Source organism: Phoxinus phoxinus, assembly GCF_949152265.1.
Source record: "Phoxinus phoxinus genome assembly, chromosome: 23".
Classification (NCBI taxonomy): Eukaryota; Metazoa; Chordata; class Actinopteri; order Cypriniformes; family Leuciscidae; genus Phoxinus; species Phoxinus phoxinus.
This window is the reverse complement of record NC_136898.1, coordinates 25,300,049-25,322,056: the sequence shown is the minus strand read 5'-3', so window position 1 is coordinate 25,322,056 and position 22,008 is coordinate 25,300,049. Positions and strand designations below refer to the sequence as shown.

Below are 22,008 nucleotides of genomic sequence, written 5' to 3'. Positions count from 1 at the left end.
AGTTCAGTGTGTGTGTGTGACTTGCACGCCGAGGGTGTGACGTCACGACGGCACTTCCGCGACCACACCCTTCATATAACGGTGTAAAATCAAATGACAGTTGGAAGGAAGAACGCCTATTACACTGAAAATATGTGTAGAGATACATTCATAATGGCGTTGACTGCACGAAAGGTGAGGTCGAATACATAAAACATATCCTTTTCACAATTTAGTCAGGGGTTTAACTACATTTATAGCGTAGCATGATCGCTATAATATCTGCTTCACATACAAACTGCCACTTTCATCATTGCTCTATGAGCTTCTCCGTGATTGGCTTCTTGATGATGTCAATCATGTAGAAGAGTGACTCTGATTGGTCAGGAGTTTCCGTTCACGTGCTTCTGACCCCGCCTCCTGAACGCAAGAGAGTTGTGTTCATGAATTTGTATTTTTAGCTAGTTAGCATGTTAGCATCAGTGTCGTCGTTATAAATCCACAGCACTTCTTGCCCTTTTATGGGTAGTGTTTGAATATTACAGAACCATGTTATTTAGCCACATATTATAATTGTGAAGCACGCAAGTGTAGTGCCTTTGCGCTGTTTTTAACGCACTAGTTTTGCTTGTTCGGGATGTTTTTACCCTTAACATGGAGACAAAAAGATGGGAGATTCCTAACGGCTTACTGGACGACCTTTGCAGGTAAACCGAGAGCTTATATTCACACCATACGGTGTGTTTTAAAGGACCTGTACGTTTAATATGGACTTTTATCAGTTTGAGCGGTCGAATAGCAGTCTTTGTTACGCGGTCATCTAAAGGACTCGGCTGTTAGATTGTATGATATGTGTGCAAAAGCTATTAAACTCCCGTGGCAAGCAGTGTTCGGGTGTCGTGGGCACCCCCGTCCCGAGTGCACAGTTTTGTCCGTCGAGTGTGTGTGTGTGTGTGAGTCTGCAGCGCATATTTGTGTTTCGCGTGCGCGCTCCAGTCAGCTTTGGGCTCGTGCCAGGGCAGCGGTGTTTTGACTCCAAGTAACAACAACAGTTTCTAAAGTCTGATGAAGAGAATGCTAATAGTTATTGTTGCTGATATTTTCAAAAAAAAAATTAACTAAATGGTCAATTGACTGACTACGTAAAACTACTTCCGTGTTCGGTTCTAATTGATACAACAACAACAAATGGGTTCAACCGCTTTTCCGGTAACGACATTCAAAATATATTAATTATTTAATCATGTTAATACTTATTATGATTATCATTGATATTATTAATTGTGTAGTCTCATTGCATGAGGGGAAATCAGGTTTTGTCCTTAATTTATGACATGCTGCCGCTGGTGAAAGGTAGATCATGAGAGTGATTATTATTACTTTTTAAAGTCGGCATGAAACGGAGGTTGCGATTGTCCCTATATCGTGACGTATATCCTTCTTGAACCGGAACAAATGTAGTGCGGGGGTTGTGGGTAATTGATTGGATGGTTGTGGTTTGCTGTTGGGGATCTCATGTCACACCAGTAAACCCAGTAAACCCATCATCAGAGAAGAGAAGTGATGTTGCTGCAAGGGGGAAGGGAAGTTATTAAAGGAATAACATTCTGCCATCATTTACTCGCCTTCAAGTCGTTTCAAACCTGTATTTTTTCTCCTGTTGATCACACAAGTAGATGTTTTGAAGAAGGGAAACCAAACAGACCCCATTGACTAACATAGTATTTTTTTCCCCTACAATGGAAGTCAATGGGGCACATCAATGTGGTTACCCTTATTCTTCAGAATATCTTCTTTTGTGTTCAGGAGAAGAAATAAATGTATACAGGCTTGGAACAACTTGAGGGCGAGTAGCCTAAATGATGACCGCTTAAGTGAACTATTCCTTTAATACTGCCTTCAGGTGCTGTCGGAAATGTCCTACTTCTGAAGTCGCCATTACGAGCTTGTTGCACTCGAGTGTTTTGTTATTGGAAAGCAAAGGAATCATGGAGGACACCGGGTTTATTCGTGCCTATTTTTGGGTAAACCTTATTAAAGCCAAATACAATGATATTTAGTGTCCCATATTAATTGACAACAACATAAACATTAGCTCCACCTCACACCTCAGAGGAAGTTTCTAGTAACCCTGAAGACCTTGATCAGCTGGATCAGCGGTGTTTGGTTGAGGTTGGAGCAAAACTGTGCAAACTGTGGCTCTCCAGGGATTGAGTGTGAGACCACTGATCTAGATAGTCGTCTTGCTGACAACTGTGGAATTTTTGTCAAGTACAGACTATTTTTGCCGTACAAAATCACTTAAAAACTCATCTTTTTAGACAGGCATATTCTCTGTAGTTTTTCATTTTTAATTATTTGTTGTTGTTGTTGTTGTTTTACTATGTTATGATGATAATGTTTGTTCTCGCTGATTCAATGTTCAATGCATTGAGTGTTTTGTTTTTGATTTTGTAAGGTGACCTTGAGTGTTGAGAAAGGCGCCTATAAATAAAATGCATTATTATTATTATTATTATTAAAATGCTTCAAAATTTGAAGTGGAAAATAGCCTGTATTTGACCACTTCAATAATCATTTGAAGATCAAATGATTATTCTTGTGTAAACATGCATTACTTTAATTAAAAAGACAAGGCTGTTGTCTTTATAAAAACCTACTAAAGATAGCGGTCACAGCAGCAATCAAAGTGTGTGGCCCGTCCAACATGAAAACTAAAGCATCAACATTATCCCAGCGCTTCCCAATGGTAAATACGACTTAAGTTCGTGTCCAAGTTTTAACTAGGAAACTCATACAATAATTCCAATAGCACGAGAAGACCGCATATGAGGGGGAAAAAGTGCATATATAAGTATGTGCATTATAAATGCAGCAATATTCCATAAAAAAATTTGATTTTTGACTTCATAGTGACTTTTAAGGTTATCTTAGCTTTAGATCTGTTAGTTCTTCAGAAAAGTATCATGCCATATTATTTAAAACTGGAAGTATGTCACAAAGCTCAGTGCAAGACAAGTAGTCCATTGTACTGAACACATTTCATCATTAAACATGCTGTCGACTCCTGCTGTGGGCTCGATGTTTTCAGTGCGTGTGATGACTTTGTTTTGTGTCTTGTAGTCGCTTCATTCTTCACATCCCCAGCGAGGAGCGGGACAATGCCATCAGAGTCTGCTTCCAGATCGAGCTTGCCCATTGGTTTTACCTGGACTTCTGCATGCAGAATTCACCAGGATTACCTCAGTGTGGGATAAGAGACTTTGCCAAGGCTGATATCCTAAAGAGATCGTTGTGTAATGTCCCTAATGAAAGCATGCCAGGGGCAGAGAGAGGACTGAGGTTGTGAGTTCGGCCAGGCGCTGCAGGAAGACTCAGTGACCAATCATTAACACACAGACTAAAGCCCGTTCACAACAAGGACGATAACTACATAATATTTTTTTTAATACCACGAGAATAGGGAGGTCCACAGCACAGCTATAACCATAACCACAGAGAGGAGCAATATCAGTTAAATCATTTTCAGAATTATTAAAAATGTATAATTTAGGATGCTCAGATCTGTGGTGCTTATAAGAGACTATATATATGCGAGAAATGAGTCCTGGATTCAAATCCAGCTGTGATTAGGTGATGCCGGAAAAGACTTAACGAGTTTTGAATGATTCACAACCACCTCCAAGGAACAAAAAGTGTCATTAAAAAAATTCCCTGCTCCTCTAATGCCAAAAAAGCAGTGTCTGGATAGGACAACAATTAGAGACAGTAAGATAATTAGAGAAGACAAACATAAATAGTGATGAAAGCTGAAATATTAAATGTTATGGATGAATATTTGTAGAGGGGGATCAAAAGACAATTTCCTGAGATTTGGAGCTAAATTACAGGGGTGTATAGATTGTTTTATTTAGCAATCTTTGTAGCCTTATATGCCAACATTGTTCGTTCAAAAATACGTTTAAAAAGGTACGTTATTTACATGTATTTTGATAGAGGGAAACAAGATACATTTCTAGTTTCAACATTAGTTTTTTAAAAGAAAAAAGTGTCAGCTGTATGCAAAGTTACCCATGTTTGGCTTTTGACCCCTGAAAATGTGCACAGTTGACCAGTTTACTCATGAAGCCGCATTCATATCTCTGTGATTGAACCATATTGGGCCTTTAAAATGAAGATAAAGATAAGTTGACCAAAACACAAGATGTTAAGATATCTGACAAGTTACAGGCATGCAAACTTCAGGCAAAAAAAAACACAAGAAGTGCTTTTTCCCATTTTTAAACTGTCACTGTTGGCATATAATGAAACAAAGGTTGCTAAGTCAACAGATTTAACTGACAGACCTAACAGTCTCTGTGTAAAAATAAATAATGATGCTGCTGCCATCTTTTATAAAGTCATTTTTCACCCCTGTAATTTATCTCCAAATCTCAGGTGAAAATTGTGATTTTGATCCCCTCAGCAAAACAGTGGATTACTCCGTAAATATACATCCATGACATTTGAGCCAGGGCGGTATATTTTAATGTTTATTGCTAAATGTCTGGTGAAAGCAACCATGCCTACAATAAGTCTACTACTAACTCATGCAACTCTCATCTCTCTGACTTGGGAAACATCAAATTCTCCAAAGCTGTTTATCAAGCTTATGATTAAGTTTCATATTTGAAATCACCAATGAAATCTGACAACAACTGTATCATGAACATACTCAAATCATGACAAAAAACGGCCATTTTCAGTGCAACGAGCAATATGGCGGATCAATAAAAGAGACAGTCTGCAAAATAGTGCATTAGCGCCCGCCCCCTTTTTCAACGGCTCTGATATACATCTATATATATATATATATGGTTATAATCATAACCACAGAGAGGAGTGATATCAGTTAAATAATGTTCGGAATGATAAAAAAAAAAAAAACATTGACAGCCAATCATAATCCACTTCCAAAACCCAGTGAATCGCCTCATTTAAAGGGGCAGATGACAAAACTGCGGTGCACGCTTAGAATAAACAAAATTTGGATGCAAATATATTAACTGGCGCTGTATATATGATACAGGCACTGATATATATATATATATATATATATATATATATATATATAATATTAAAATGAACATTAAATGCATATAAAATGTTTTTGTGGTTTGTTTCTCTCTGTGTTGCTTCTCTCTGTGTGTCTCCTTAACATTATGATCACTTTTTAATCACTGTCCATTCCTGCTGCCCCACGGAGAGGATGTTCAGAAGGTTTTAGAGCAGTGGAAAGAGTACAAGATGGGTGTGCCGACATTTGGTGCCATTATTCTTGATGAAACGCTTGACCATGTAAGTACACAGAAGCATCATTATCTATGCTGTGTGATTTTGAAAGAGGGTTGCGACCATAGATATACATAAGGCTAGATGTCTCGTCCGCGCTGCTGGCCAATTGAGGTCGACGTCCGCACCTGGCGGCCATCTTGCCACAGTCAGCTCGCTCACTCGTAACATTGTGTTTTAATGGTGCATGTACTTTTTAAATAACCATAACTTGCTCAATTTTCTACCGATTTTCAAACGGGTTGGTTTGTTATAAATGTCAGAGATGTAGTTATGACACTGCATACTTATGAATAATTATAATATTATATATTTCAACATGTTCAAGCATCCAGAATTATAGCCACGTTAATAACGTTTGTAAGAAACCAAACCGTTTGTAAATCCGTCAAGATTTCAGCGAGATAAGAGTATTTGTGTTTGTCAGATCACTCACCACATCAGGAACCACAGAGCCCGCCAGAAAGCTTGCCTGTGACAAGATGGCCGCCGGGTGATGACGTTAGAGACTCCGCCTTGAGACATCTAGCCTTTATTATGTATATCTATGGTTGCGACGGCCTTGGTGTATTTATAAGAGTGCTTAATGAAGCTTTATTTGTACCTGAAGGTGTTAATGGTCCAGGGTTATCTGGCCAAGTCTGGCTGGGGTTTTCCTAAAGGGAAAGTCAATGAAGACGAGGCTTTCCATGACTGCGCTGTGAGAGAAGTATGTCTTACTCTTGGCTAATGAAAATACAAATGTTGGTCCGGTACATTTAGAGGTCAGATGTCATTGTTGTTCTGTTTTCTCTGCAGGTTTTAGAGGAGACGGGCTTTGATATCCGAGATCGTATATGCAAAAAGACATATATCGAGCAGAGAATTTTAGATCAGTTGGCCCGATTGTACATTATCCCGGGAGTTCCTAAAGACACCAAGTTTAACCCCAAGACCAGAAAAGAAATAAGGGTGTGTATACCTTTGTTTTGCCTGAACATACAAGCACATGTGTTTGATTCGCATTCATTACATTTCTCTTTTGACTTCTGACAGAACATTGAATGGTTCCCGGTGGATAAGCTGCCTTGCCACAGGAACGATATGACTCCTAAATCCAAGCTTGGACTGGCTCCCAACAAGTTTTTTATGGCTATTCCGTTTATGAGGTACATCTTCTCCTTGTGCATCATTAATGAGCATTAAAGTGGACCATAGGGGTGCTGTTGCGCGACTGAAGGTGTAACTGTGCTGATTTACAGGCAGCTCAGAGAGTGGATCGCCAAACACAAAGGAGAGTCGACGAGCAGCGATGAGGATTTTGCGTCCAACGGCAGCACACCATGCAAACCATTCCGGTGCGGTGATTCTGGCTATAGAAGAACATGATCTCATGCATAAAGAGCTAATAATACTGTTTAATATTTGAGTGGCTGTGCATTTAAAGAGGGACACATCAATCTTCAAATAAGAGACAGAAACCTATTTAGAGATATTTCACTTATTTATTTGTCAAATATCCGTTAGATCATCGGTTCCCAATCCCACAAGGGGGCCTCAGCGAGCTCTGTAGGGGGTCGTGGCATATTTCGAAAAGTTTTGAGCAATGAGCATTAAATAAAAGTCCTTAACTTTTTTCTGTTCAAAATTTACTAAATTTATATAATGAACAAGTTCATCATGAATCCATTTTCCAATCCGTGTTTTTGTCTGACTGATCCTGATCCACTGGTACTCCTATAATAAGTGTTTACACTGGGACTCTTTTACACTGGTTACACTCGTCATAGATGTACACAGAGAGAAGTAGTTCCGGCTACAATGTTCTTCCGAAAGATGCATTATTCTGTTAATAAACACAAGTTGATTATCGCTCGCTATAGCGCCAAAAGCCTCAAAAATAAAGCCTCACATTGATAAAGCCTCACAAATAACATGCAAGTATTGAGGCCCCAGACAACAGTAATTTAGTAATAGCCTATATTCTTTATTTTTTTACCTACACATCAGTGTGAATATTGATATTTTTGTTATTGCATTTCAAATAGCGCCAATTTATTGGCTAATTCTAGGCTTACGTTTTTAAATTACAAAGGGCCTACTGATGTTTTTGTTATTGTATTTTCAATATTATAGGCTATTATTTGTGCATAAAAATATCTGCTTATAGCAAACATACCGTTTGTTTGAAAACAACATATTTTGTCATCCTTACAAGAGCGATAATATCATTAAATGTGAAGGGGGCCCTAAAATATTTTCTTGGGAAAAAGGGGGTCTCAGACAAAAAAAGGTTGGGAGCCACTGCGTTAGATTATATGAGGATAATGCTCATTATCTGGGCTCCTTAAGACTGAATAGTTGATCAGAAAGCCCACCGACTTCATATGAAAATAATAATCATCTATGAAATATGTATGATCAGTGTTGGGTGTAGTTCATTACTGTACTTTAATTACCTTTCCCTTAAACAAGTAAAAAAAGTAGTTTTTCTGTAGTTATTTCTAATGTAATGGCATTAAATATAGATTATAGAACAATAGTGGATTCAACATCAAAATGTAACGTCTAATGTTAAAATGTATGTTATTAATATAAACGTATGTCTTTAAATACTTTAGTCAGTTAAAAAATGATTTATCCAATTTTATATATTTGTTATATTGAAATGGGATTTAGAAAGTGATTAGTAATAAGTAATGCAATACTTTTTTTATAGAGAGTAACTAGTACAGTAATCTAATTACACTGTTGAATATGTAATTAGTAGCTAGTAATTAATTACGTTTTTAGAGTAACTTACCCAACACTGATATGAAATTGAACTACATCAGCAAAAACCAAGTATATCATTTTCTGTGGAGTTGTGGACTTATTGAGTCCAAGACATCACTGTTTTCTGCAGAGCTGGTTTATAGCTGAATTTTTCATAATTGATGATCTTTACACAGTTATTGAACAGAACTGACTCAGCTGATCAATGACTCTATTGTCTTTTTAGAGTTGCTTTACAGCAGAATTGAACTTTGTTTGCATCATTATTTTCCTGTTTATCCCCGTGAAGCTGCTTTGATTTCTGCTCTATAGAAATAAAGGGTGGCCTGACTCATGTTACCGCACGCTGTTGAATGCACAGGCAGAGGATTGTTGAAATGATGACATGCACTAATTTCTGTTGTCGCTCCTCTGCTCAGCTCAAAGCCCAGGAAATCTCAGATGTTGGCGGAAGCATCTCCAGTATCGGGTGACAGCTGGGCGAAGCAGAAACCGCAGAAGAGCGCTGGACAAACCTCCCAGAGTGAGCTTGCAGACATGCTTAAACCCAAGGTAGGTGTCAGCATCAGACAGCAATTCATGTACATCAAGAAAGATGCTATTATCGGTAGGTGTAGGGTTGGGCATCGTTTTGATTTGAACGATTCTGATTCCGATTCTTCCTTTCGGTTCTTTTCGATTCTCGATTCCGATTCTTTGAGGGGTGGAGTCAAAACATGTCACAGGCTCATTTCACAGAGGAAAATTCTATTTTGATTCGAATGTTCCAATACACATAAATAAATAAAATCTCCAGTTAACTAGCAGAGCATTCATTTAGTTCGTTTGTTAAATAAAGCCGTGTTTCCACCGCAGGAACTTTCCCCAGGAACTAGGAACTTTGGGCTGGTTCTCGGTGTGTTTACACCGCAGGATCAGGGTCTAAATGAAGTTTCGGGTAAATATTTCCCCTTCCGAGAGTCCCTGCTGGCGAGGCAGTACTTTTTCAAAGTTCAGGAACTTTCGGGAGTGGGACCTGTGTGCTGAACATGCTGATTGGTTGTGTTCACACCGCATTTTGATTGGATGACTCCACGCAGCATTCTATATTAACCGCCATTTAAAAAAATTTATTGCGGTTCGTGGCTTGAATTTAATAATAAATTAAAAAAACACAGCTGGACTGACGACGAGGTTCAGGCTTTATTAAACGTATTTGTGTAAGAGGACATTTTCTGCGCGTTCGTCCCAGCCGTCTCACGGTCAATCTCCGCATCGTCTAATTTTATAGCATTACGAGCTTTCTGAACACGCTTTAGTATCAGTGCTCGTCTCTTTTCTGCCATTTTGTTAATTACCTCGTTAGTAAACCAATACATCACTAACAACTGGAGTTGAATCTCCTCCATGCTTATTATAAATGTGGCGCTCAAAACTGATTACTGTCCGTCGCAGACTGGGAGGAGCTGTCGCGCGCAGTTTATAATCTTCCCCGTACTTTAGACTGCGGTGTAAACGCAGAGAGCAACCGGTCTGGGGCAAAAAAAGTTCCTGGGAAAAAAGTTCCTGGGACAAATTGTTCTGGGTAATTTCGGTGGAAACGCGGCTTATGAGACGATCTAGCGCTGAAATGTGTTTTTTAAATCAAGTGATCAAAGTGCTCGTTGCCGCTGCGATCAGTGGTGCGGATACAGTGTTTTCTCGTGTGGCTCGCGCACAGCCTTCACTCGGACGCACACTTCAATCCGTTGTGGAGATCCGTCTCTGTTCGTCCCCGTGAAATCACAAAATATAATGCACACAAACATGTCCCTGCTTGATATACAACCACTGATGAGCTTAATCGGTTTTGATGAGAGAAAAAAAAACTATACGAGTGCGGTTTAGAACCCAGAACCTCTGACACGCTTGAGGAAAGTTCTACCACGAGAGGTGCCGCGGATTTATGTATTTATTCATACGATAATTCTCGGCACTGACAACGTGTATTACATCTCATTAAACGACAAATTAAACCCCATGTAGCCTACTATTTAAATCGATTGTTGGACATAATGTTATTGTACATCTGATTTAGCATTGTATTACCAACCCCCACCCCACCTGTCCCACCCACTTTATAAAACAAAGTTACGCCACTGGACAATTTAGTCATATTTGTAGTGCATCCTCTGTGCAAGAAATAAGTTTGTCTCATGTGTTGCACTGTGCCGACCCAGGCTTTTTTAAGGTGAAATAAAGCCACACTTTTGAGCACCGCTTACCTTGCTCCATGGCTGCAACAGAACAAGCGGGCGCGGCAAGCACTTTCGGAAATCCGGTGGCCACTATGGAAACCAAAACTTGCGCGAAACCGATGATCGGAATCAAAAACGAATTTTTCGAAACAATTCCAATGGCATCGTTATTTTTTAAACGGAACCGGTTCTCGATGCCCAACCCTAGGTAGGTGTGAACAGTATAACCAAATAGAGCTTATATAGACAGTCACATGTCAGTTTGCAAGGACAAAATTCTGATTTATTCACAATTTATTGCACTTTTATTGACCCTTTTTTATATCAAGCACATCACACTCTTTATTTTCTCATTTTCTTTCATGTTTTTTTATCCCTCAGATGTGTCTGTAACTTTAAGCAGTTCTGCCCACTGAAAGCTGCACAAGTATATTTACACACCGGGATATAGCAAACAATGCTGCAAAATTAATGCATTTTTCATTTTTCTAGAAGTGTTTTTCCCATCAATTTTTCCCATTAGGATTTTTAAAAGTTTTCATTAAAGTGTTATAAGCCATGAACTAAGCCAGCCAGCTACGAGCTGAATCAAAACACTGCAAACGTTGATTTGAAAGCATTTGAAAGGTGACTTGAAGCAAAAAAAAAGTACAAAGGTGTGTTGGAAACTTTTCCTTCAAAGCAGAGACCAGGAGACGTTGGGATATCTTTCAAGCAGAAGTTATTCTTTATTGAGGACTTCGCTGTGCGTTGCTGTAGTCATCCAACTCAAGTCTAGTCTAAAACCGTATACATTGTAGTTTATATACATTCCCAGTGGGAGGGATCTACAGAGAGTGTAAATGCAGTACACGAGTCAGCTCGTTTACAGAGATGTTCTGAATAGCTCCGATAAACTGCTCTATTCCACAGTTTGTGACCTAACACTATATGTTGTTCAGATGCTGACAGCAGCACAGACAGAGGCATCATCAGCTTGTTTATTATTGCTGATCAGTGATTGGTTCTGGTATTTGATTGCAGAATAATGTGAAAGGCAATGGCAAGAAGCACCAAGAGTCTCCAACCCTAAAGAAACGAGCTAATGGTGTCAGTGCGCAGCAGGTGAGGTCCTCCACATGCTGTTTCTGAACAGTACAGTAATCTTTATCCATATTGTGTAACAATATATTGTCTTGTAGAAAGAAGACAAGAAGCTTCAGCCAAGACGACTGCAGGATAACTTTGACACAGGTATTTAAATAAGCCTTGCAAAACAGTGATGCAACAGGGATTAGAATTGGGGTTGTTGTTATATTGCTAAAGCAAAATCCTCACACATATCCAATATGTGATTAGACCTTACGGATGTTTGAAGATTTTGTAATACATGAGCGTAAAGATTTCCCTAATGCAGATTTCACAAAGGGTTTCGTCACTTTTGATCTTTTTGACTAGAGATTTTGCACCTTTAGTTCATTCATCGGATGGTATATTTACAGCATGAATGAAAAGGTTGTGTTAATCTGACGGTCGAACATCTACTGTTTCCCAGACGCAGCTGCTGATGTCTATAATGGACAGGCAGACGTGTGTTGTGAAGACAGCGAACACATCCTCTCCTCACACTCCTTTCTCAGCTTCAAATTCGACCGGGAGGCCATCATGAAATCCTGCTTTGAGTCCTGAAGTTCTGTCTCTGGTTTTTAAAAGATTTGATGCAGAAGATTTAGCTTTGGATCTCCTGCCCTGTGAAACCTGTTACTGGAGAGGCATTGTGTGTTGGACCAAGATTAAAGATATATCAAAATATTCCTTTTTACACACACTAATGTCCGTTCCTATTAATCTGGATCTGGAATGCTGTTAGCTTGAGTTTGTAGACTTAATATTTTATGCTAAAACTTGTGCCCAATCATGAGGGCATCAAACATTTTGTCCATAAAGAAATTTATGAAACTGTTATGAAACTGGTTTGTCTAAAACACACTTAGCAATACTTTGGTTCAGAGCCCCTGAAGTACATATTGTAACATACATGTTACAATAATAATCGGTCCAGCTGTGTGTTGAATTTCTACGGCTGAAGTCATGTCAGTGTTCATTGTTTGCTGTTTTTGCTGTGTTTTTCTTACGACCTTGCATTTATAAGAAGCGGTTCAGAAAGCATGCTTTTAGAACGTCACATGACTGCTACTGTACAGATAGGGTGGACGTTTCTCCTTGTGGAAAAGCAGTAAAAACCATTCAAGCACTATATACTTTATCAAGTCCGGTCAGCTAGTGTCTGCTTGGCTTGACATTGATGCGTATTTTATTTTGCTTTGTGATAAATCACATTTCATCCACGTTTCCCATGTTTTCTTCCACAGTGTAGTTTTCTGTGCCATGGAGCCTGTTTTCTGTTCTTGTGTATTTTTATTATGCTGCAACTTCTTCCCAGTTTCCCCGTCCTTCATGTTTACGATACAATATTAGCGTTTTCTCTATGAAATGGCACTGACATTTGTAGGAAGTCACTTTACAATTATGCAACATGATTTGCTTAACCACATTATCCATGGTTTGTATTGTTTGTTTGTTTTCTTCAAATTTTTTTGGTAAATAAAGACACTTTCTTAAAGAGTGATCGTCTGTTTTGCATTTTAGACATTCCAAATTGTTTTTATTTTTCAGAGTGAAGCAAGGATTATTTTGTCAGGAATATTATTTCTGTCTAAATATGTCTTCTTTCAAAAAAGATGAGTATAGTGCAGTATGTAGTGTACTGTTTGTAGTTCATTAAATATTACAAGTTATCAAATATGTGCACCTTTTATCATAGATATTTCTTTCCACCTGGAAGCTCAAACGTGATGCGTAACACGAGGATGAACCTCATTGGTTCTTGAGAAGCTCAAACGTGCTGCGTGACACGAGGATGAACCTCATTGGTTCTTGAGAAGCTCAAACGTGCTGCGTGACACGAGGATGAACCTCATTGGTTCTTGAGAAGCTCAAACGTGCTGCGTAACACAAGAATGAACCTCATTGGTTCTTGAGAAGCTCAAACGTGTTGCGTAACACAAGACTGAACCTCATTGGTTCTCGCTGAAGCTCAAACGTGCTGCGTAACACAAGAATGAACCTCATTGGTTCTTGATGAAGCTCAAACGTGCTGCGTAACACGAGGATGAACCTCATTGGTACTTGCTGAAGCTCAAACACGCTGCGTAACACAAGAATGAACCTCATTGGTTCTTGCTGAAGCTCAAACGTGCTGCGTGACACGAGGATGAACCTCATTGGTTCTTGATGAAGCTCAAACGTGCTGCGTAACACAAGAATGAACCTCATTGGTTCTTGATGAAGCTCAAACGCGCTGCGTAACACAAGAATGAACCTCATTGGTTCTTGAGAAGCTCAAACGTGCTGCGTAACACAAGAATGAACCTCATTGGTTCTTGATGAAGCTCAAACGCGCTGCGTAACACAAGAATGAACCTCATTGGTTCTTGAGAAGCTCAAACGCGCTGCGTAACACAAGAATGAACCTCATTGGTTCTTGATGAAGCTCAAACGCGCTGCGTAACACAAGAATGAACCTCATTGGTTCTTGAGAAGCTCAAACGTGCTGCGTAACACAAGAATGAACCTCATTGGTTCTTGATGAAGCTCAAACGCGCTGCGTAACACAAGAATGAACCTCATTGGTTCTTGATGAAGCTCAAACGCGCTGCGTAACACAAGGATGAACCTCATTGGTTCTTGATGAAGCTCAAACGCGCTGCGTAACACAAGAATTAACCTCATTGGTTCTTGAGAAGCTCAAACGTGCTGCGTAGCACGAGGATGAACCTCATTGGTTCTTGAGAAGCTCAAACGTGCTGCGTAACACAAGAATGAACCTCATTGGTTCTTGATGAAGCTCAAACGTGATGCGTAACACAAGGATGAACCTCATTGGGTCTTGAGAAGCTCAAACGTGCTGCGTAACACAAGAATGAACCTCATTGGTTCTTGAGAAGCTCAAACGTGCTGCGTAACACGAGGATGAACCTCATTGGTTCTTGAGAAGCTCAAACGTGATGCGTAACACGAGAATGAACCTCATTGGTTCTTGAGAAGCTCAAACGTGATGCGTAACACGAGAATGAACCTCATTGGTTCTTGAGAAGCTCAAATGTGTTGCGTAACACAAGGATGAACCTCATTGGTTCTTGAGAAGATCAAACGTGTTGCGTAACACAAGGATGAACCTCATTGGTTCTTGAGAAGATCAAACGCGCTGCGTAACACAAGAATGAACCTCATTGGTTCTTGCTGAAGCTCAAACGTGCTGCGTGACACGAGGATGAACCTCATTGGTTCTTGATGAAGCTCAAACGTGCTGCGTAACACAAGAATGAACCTCATTGGTTCTTGATGAAGCTCAAACGTGCTGCGTAACACAAGAATGAACCTCATTGGTTCTTGATGAAGCTCAAACGTGCTGCGTAACACAAGAATGAACCTCATTGGTTCTTGAGAAGCTCAAACGTGCTGCGTAACACAAGAATGAACCTCATTGGTTCTTGATGAAGCTCAAACGCGCTGCGTAACACAAGAATGAACCTCATTGGTTCTTGATGAAGCTCAAACGCGCTGCGTAACACAAGAATGAACCTCATTGGTTCTTGATAAAGCTCAAACGTGCTGCGTAACACAAGGATGAACCTCATTGGTTCTTGAGAAGCTCAAACGTGCTGCGTAGCACGAGGATGAACCTCATTGGTTCTTGAGAAGCTCAAACGTGCTGCGTAACACAAGAATGAACCTCATTGGTTCTTGATGAAGCTCAAACGCGCTGCGTAACACAAGAATGAACCTCATTGGTTCTTGATGAAGCTCAAACGTGATGCGTAACACAAGGATGAACCTCATTGGGTCTTGAGAAGCTCAAATGTGCTGCGTAACACAAGAATGAACCTCATTGGTTCTTGAGAAGCTCAAACGTGATGCGTAACACGAGGATGAACCTCATTGGTTCTTGAGAAGCTCAAACGTGATGCGTAACACGAGAATGAACCTCATTGGTTCTTGAGAAGCTCAAACGTGATGCGTAACACGAGAATGAACCTCATTGGTTCTTGAGAAGCTCAAATGTGTTGCGTAACACAAGGATGAACCTCATTGGTTCTTGAGAAGATCAAACGTGTTGCGTACACAAGGATGAACCTCATTGGTTTTTGAGAAGCTCAAACGTGCTGCGTGACACGAGGATGAACCTCATTGGTTCTTGCTGAAGCTCAAACGCGCTGCGTAACACAAGAATGAACCTCATTGGTTCTTGATGAAGCTCAAACGTGCTGCGTAACACGAGGATGAACCTCATTGGTTCTTGAGAAGCTCAAACGTGCTGCGTGACACGAGGATGAACCTCATTGGTTCTTGAGAAGCTCAAACGTGCTGCGTAACACAAGGATAAACCTCATTGGTTCTTGAGAAGCTCAAATGTGTTGCGTAACACGAGAAAGAACCTCATTGGTTCTTGATGAAGCTCAAACGTGCTGCGTAACACGAGAAAGAACCTCATTGGTTCTTGATGAAGCTCAAACGTGCTGCGTAACACGAGGATGAACCTCATTGGTTCTTGAGAAGCTCAAATGTGTTGCGTAACACAAGGATAAACCTCATTGGTTCTTGAGAAGCTCAAATGTGTTGCGTAACACGAGGATGAACCTCATTGGTTCTTGAGAAGATCAAACGTGTTGCGTAACACAAGAATGAACCTCATTGGTTCTTGAGAAGCTCAAACGCGCTGCGTAACACGAGAATGAACCTCATTGGTTCTTGAGAAGCTCAAACGCGCTGCGTAACACGAGAATGAACCTCATTGGTTCTTGAGAAGCTCAAACGTGCTGCGTAACACGAGGATGAACCTCATTGGTTCTTGATGAAGCTCAAACGTGATGCGTAACACAAGGATGAACCTCATTGGTTCTTGAGAAGCTCAAACGTGCTGCGTAACACGAGGATGAACCTCATTGGTTCTTGAGAAGCTCAAACGTGCTGCGTGACACGAGAATGAACCTCATTGGTTCTTGAGAAGCTCAAACGTGCTGCGTGACACGAGAATGAACCTCAGTGGTTCTTGAGAAGCTCAAACGTGATGCGTAACACAAGGATGAACCTCATTGGTTCTTGAGAAGCTCAAACGTGCTGCGTAACACAAGGATGAACCTCATTGGTTCTTGAGAAGCTCAAACGTGCTGCGTAACACGAGAATGAACCTCATTGGTTCTTGATGAAGCTCAAACGTGATGCGTAACACAAGGATGAACCTCATTGGTTCTTGAGAAGCTCAAACGTGCTGCGTAACACAAGAATGAACCTCATTGGTTCTTGAGAAGCTCAAACGTGCTGCGTAACACGAGGATGAACCTCATTGGTTCTTGAGAAGCTCAAACGTGATGCGTAACACGAGAATGAACCTCATTGGTTCTTGCTGAAGCTCAAATGTGTTGCGTAACACAAGGATGAACCTCATTGGTTCTTGAGAAGATCAAACGTGTTGCTAACACAAGAATGAACCTCATTGGTTCTTGAGAAGCTCAAACGTGTTGCGTAACACAAGACTGAACCTCATTGGTTCTCGCTGAAGCTCAAACGTGCTGCGTAACACAAGAATGAACCTCATTGGTTCTTGATGAAGCTCAAACGTGCTGCGTAACACGAGGATGAACCTCATTGGTACTTGCTGAAGCTCAAACGCGCTGCGTAACACAAGAATGAACCTCATTGGTTCTTGCTGAAGCTCAAACGTGCTGCGTGACACAAGGATGAACCTCATTGGTTCTTGAGAAGCTCAAACGTGCTGCGTAACACAAGAATGAACCTCATTGGTTCTTGATGAAGCTCAAACGCGCTGCGTAACACAAGAATGAACCTCATTGGTTCTTGATGAAGCTCAAACGCGCTGCGTAACACAAGAATGAACCTCATTGGTTCTTGATGAAGCTCAAACGTGCTGCGTAACACAAGAATGAAACTCATTGGTTCTTGATGAAGCTCAAACGTGCTGCGTAACACAAGAATTAACCTCATTGGTTCTTGAGAAGCTCAAACGTGCTGCGTAACACGAGGATGAACCTCATTGGTTCTTGAGAAGCTCAAACGTGCTGCGTAACACAAGAATGAACCTCATTGGTTCTTGATGAAGCTCAAACGCGCTGCGTAACACAAGAATGAACCTCATTGGTTCTTGATGAAGCTCAAACGTGATGCGTAACACAAGGATGAACCTCATTGGGTCTTGAGAAGCTCAAACGTGCTGCGTAACACAAGAATGAACCTCATTGGTTCTTGAGAAGCTCAAACGTGCTGCGTAACACGAGGATGAACCTCATTGGTTCTTGAGAAGCTCAAACGTGATGCGTAACACGAGAATGAACCTAATTGGTTCTTGCTGAAGCTCAAATGTGTTGCGTAACACAAGGATGAACCTCATTGGTTCTTGAGAAGATCAAACGTGTTGCGTAACACAAGGATGAACCTCATTGGTTCTTGAGAAGATCAAACGTGTTGCGTTACACAAGGATGAACCTCATTGGTTTTTGAGAAGCTCAAACGTGCTGCGTGACACGAGGATGAACCTCATTGGTTCTTGCTGAAGCTCAAACGCGCTGCGTAACACAAGAATGAACCTCATTGGTTCTTGATGAAGCTCAAACGTGCTGCGTAACACGAGGATGAACCTCATTGGTTCTTGAGAAGCTCAAACGTGATGCGTAACACGAGAATGAACCTCATTGGTTCTTGAGAAGCTCAAACGTGCTGCGTAACACGAGGATGAACCTCATTGGTTCTTGAGAAGCTCAAACGTGATGCGTAACACGAGAATGAACCTCATTGGTTCTTGATGAAGCTCAAACGTGCTGCGTAACACGAGGATGAACCTCATTGGTTCTTGAGAAGCTCAAATGTGTTGCGTAACACAAGGATAAACCTCATTGGTTCTTGAGAAGCTCAAATGTGTTGCGTAACACGAGGATGAACCTCATTGGTTCTTGAGAAGATCAAACGTGTTGCGTAACACAAGAATGAACCTCATTGGTTCTTGAGAAGCTCAAACGTGTTGCGTAACACAAGACTGAACCTCATTGGTTCTCGCTGAAGCTCAAACGTGCTGCGTGATACGAGGATGAACCTCATTGGTTCTTGCTGAAGCTCAAACGCGCTGCGTAACACAAGAATGAACCTCATTGGTTCTTGATGAAGCTCAAACGTGCTGCGTAACACAAGAATGAACCTCATTGGTTCTTGATGAAGCTCAAACGCGCTGCGTAACACAAGAATTAACCTCATTGGTTCTTGAGAAGCTCAAACGTGCTGCGTAACACGAGAATGAACCTCATTGGTTCTTGAGAAGCTCAAACGCGCTGCGTAACACGAGAATGAACCTCATTGGTTCTTGAGAAGCTCAAACGTGCTGCGTAACACGAGGATGAACCTCATTGGTTCTTGATGAAGCTCAAACGTGATGCGTAACACAAGGGTGAACCTCATTGGTTCTTGAGAAGCTCAAACGTGCTGTGTAACACGAGGATGAACCTCATTGGTTCTTGATGAAGCTCAAACGTGATGCGTAACACAAGGATGAACCTCATTGGGTCTTGAGAAGCTCAAACGTGCTGCGTAACACAAGAATGAACCTCATTGGTTCTTGAGAAGCTCAAACGTGCTGCGTAACACGAGGATGAACCTCATTGGTTCTTGAGAAGCTCAAACGTGATGCGTAACACGAGAATGAACCTAATTGGTTCTTGCTGAAGCTCAAATGTGTTGCGTAACACAAGGATGAACCTCATTGGTTCTTGAGAAGATCAAACGTGTTGCGTAACACAAGGATGAACCTCATTGGTTCTTGAGAAGATCAAACGTGTTGCGTTACACAAGGATGAACCTCATTGGTTTTTGAGAAGCTCAAACGCGCTGCGTAACACAAGAATGAACCTCATTGGTTCTTGATGAAGCTCAAACGTGCTGCGTAACACGAGGATGAACCTCATTGGTTCTTGAGAAGCTCAAACGTGATGCGTAACACGAGAATGAACCTCATTGGTTCTTGAGAAGCTCAAACGTGCTGCGTAACACGAGGATGAACCTCATTGGTTCTTGAGAAGCTCAAACGTGATGCGTAACACGAGAATGAACCTCATTGGTTCTTGATGAAGCTCAAACGTGCTGCGTAACACGAGGATGAACCTCATTGGTTCTTGAGAAGCTCAAATGTGTTGCGTAACACAAGGATAAACCTCATTGGTTCTTGAGAAGCTCAAATGTGTTGCGTAACACGAGGATGAACCTCATTGGTTCTTGAGAAGATCAAACGTGTTGCGTAACACAAGAATGAACCTCATTGGTTCTTGAGAAGCTCAAACGTGTTGCGTAACACAAGACTGAACCTCATTGGTTCTCGCTGAAGCTCAAACGTGCTGCGTGATACGAGGATGAACCTCGTTGGTTCTTGCTGAAGCTCAAACGCGCTGCGTAACACAAGAATGAACCTCATTGGTTCTTGATGAAGCTCAAACGTGCTGCGTAACACAAGAATGAACCTCATTGGTTCTTGATGAAGCTCAAACGCGCTGCGTAACACAAGAATTAACCTCATTGGTTCTTGAGAAGCTCAAACGTGCTGCGTAACACGAGGATGAACCTCATAGGTTCTTGAGAAGATCAAACGTGTTGCGTAACACAAGAATGAACCTCATTGGTTCTTGAGAAGCTCAAATGTGTTGCGTAACACAAGACTGAACCTCATTGGTTCTCGCTGAAGCTCAAACGTGCTGCGTAACACAAGAATGAACCTCATTGGTTCTTGATGAAGCTCAAACGTGCTGCGTAACACAAGAATGAACCTCATTGGTTCTTGATGAAGCTCAAACGCGCTGCGTAACACAAGAATTAACCTCATTGGTTCTTGAGAAGCTCAAACGTGCTGCGTAACACGAGGATGAACCTCATTGGTTCTTGAGAAGCTCAAACGTGCTGCGTAACACAAGAATGAACCTCATTGGTTCTTGATGAAGCTCAAACGCGCTGCGTAACACAAGAATGAACCTCATTGGTTCTTGATGAAGCTCAAACGTGATGCGTAACACAAGGATGAACCTCATTGGGTCTTGAGAAGCTCAAACGTGCTGCGTAACACAAGAATGAAACTCATTGGTTCTTGAGAAGCTCAAACGTGCTGCGTAACACGAGGATGAACCTCATTGGTTCTTGAGAAGCTCAAACGTGATGCGTAACACGAGAATGAACCTCATTGGTTCTTGCTGAAGCTCAAATGTGTTGCGTAACACAAGGATGAACCTCATTGGTTCTTGAGAAGATCAAACGTGTTGCGTAACACAAGGATGAACCTCATTGGTTCTTGAGAAGATCAAACGTGTTGCGTAACACAAGGATGAACCTCATTGGTTTTTGAGAAGCTCAAACGTGCTGCGTGACACGAGGATGAACCTCATTGGTTCTTGCTGAAGCTCAAACGCGCTGCGTAACACGAGGATGAACCTCATTGGTTCTTGAGAAGCTCAAACGTGATGCGTAACACGAGAATGAACCTCATTGGTTCTTGATGAAGCTCAAACGTGCTGCGTAACACGAGGATGAACCTCATTGGTTCTTGAGAAGCTCAAATGTGTTGCGTAACACAAGGATAAACCTCATTGGTTCTTGAGAAGCTCAAATGTGTTGCGTAACACGAGGATGAACCTCATTGGTTCTTGAGAAGATCAAACGTGTTGCGTAACACAAGAATGAACCTCATTGGTTCTTGAGAAGCTCAAACGTGTTGCGTAACACAAGACTGAACCTCATTGGTTCTCGCTGAAGCTCAAACGTGCTGCGTGATACGAGGATGAACCTCATTGGTTCTTGCTGAAGCTCAAACGCGCTGCGTAACACAAGAATGAACCTCATTGGTTCTTGCTGAAGCTCAAACGTGCTGCGTAACACGAGGATGAACCTCATTGGTTCTTGAGAAGCTCAAACGTGCTGCGTAACACGAGGATGAACCTCATTGGTTCTTGAGAAGCTCAAACGTGATGCGTAACACGAGAATGAACCTCATTGGTTCTTGATGAAGCTCAAACGTGCTGCGTAACACGAGGATGAACCTCATTGGTTCTTGAGAAGCTCAAATGTGTTGCGTAACACAAGGATAAACCTCATTGGTTCTTGAGAAGCTCAAATGTGTTGCGTAACACGAGGATGAACCTCATTGGTTCTTGAGAAGATCAAACGTGTTGCGTAACACAAGAATGAACCTCATTGGTTCTTAAGAAGCTCAAACGTGTTGCGTAACACAAGACTGAACCTCATTGGTTCTCGCTGAAGCTCAAACGTGCTGCGTGATACGAGGATGAACCTCATTGGTTCTTGCTGAAGCTCAAACGCGCTGCGTAACACAAGAATGAACCTCATTGGTTCTTGCTGAAGCTCAAACGTGCTGCGTAACACGAGGATGAACCTCATTGGTTCTTGAGAAGCTCAAACGTGCTGCGTAACACGAGAATGAACCTCATTGGTTCTTGAGAAGCTCAAACGCGCTGCGTAACACGAGGATGAACCTCATTGGTTCTTGCTGAAGCTCAAACGCGCTGCGTAACACAAGAATGAACCTCATTGGTTCTTGCTGAAGCTCAAACGCGCTGCGTAACACAAGAATGAACCTCATTGGTTCTTGAGAAGCTCAAACGTGCTGCGTAACACGAGGATGAACCTC

The 22,008-nt window shown here is 41.3% G+C and overlaps 2 protein-coding genes across 4 annotated transcripts in view; one reads left to right on the top strand and one right to left on the bottom strand.

Moving 5' to 3' along the window:
• slc38a9 (solute carrier family 38 member 9) overlaps positions 1-5,833 on the bottom strand; it is a 219,439-nt gene extending 213,606 nt beyond the window's left edge. Inside the window, exon 1 of one of the 2 annotated variants that reach the window (XM_079600229.1) lies at positions 5,747-5,833. The gene's annotated coding sequence lies outside the window, so the exon portion shown is untranslated. The remainder of the gene's footprint in view (positions 1-5,746) is intronic. The other variant, XM_079600232.1, reaches the window with a different exon arrangement.
• dcp2 (decapping mRNA 2) lies at positions 39-12,882 on the top strand. Of its 2 annotated transcripts, none has more exons than XM_079600238.1 (11): positions 39-174; positions 3,103-3,254; positions 5,189-5,316; positions 5,921-6,019; positions 6,109-6,261; positions 6,346-6,458; positions 6,552-6,647; positions 8,484-8,616; positions 11,304-11,384; positions 11,462-11,513; positions 11,815-12,882. In XM_079600238.1, the coding sequence occupies exons 2-11, from the start codon at positions 3,200-3,202 to the stop codon at positions 11,946-11,948; spliced, it is 1,044 nt and encodes a 347-aa protein (XP_079456364.1). In that variant the 5' UTR covers positions 39-174; positions 3,103-3,199; the 3' UTR covers positions 11,949-12,882. The 2 variants fall into 2 exon arrangements, with proteins under 2 accessions (XP_079456364.1, XP_079456363.1); XM_079600237.1 differs by lacking the exon at positions 39-174 and adding an exon at positions 545-686.
• Positions 12,883-22,008: the final 9,126 nt, after the last annotated feature.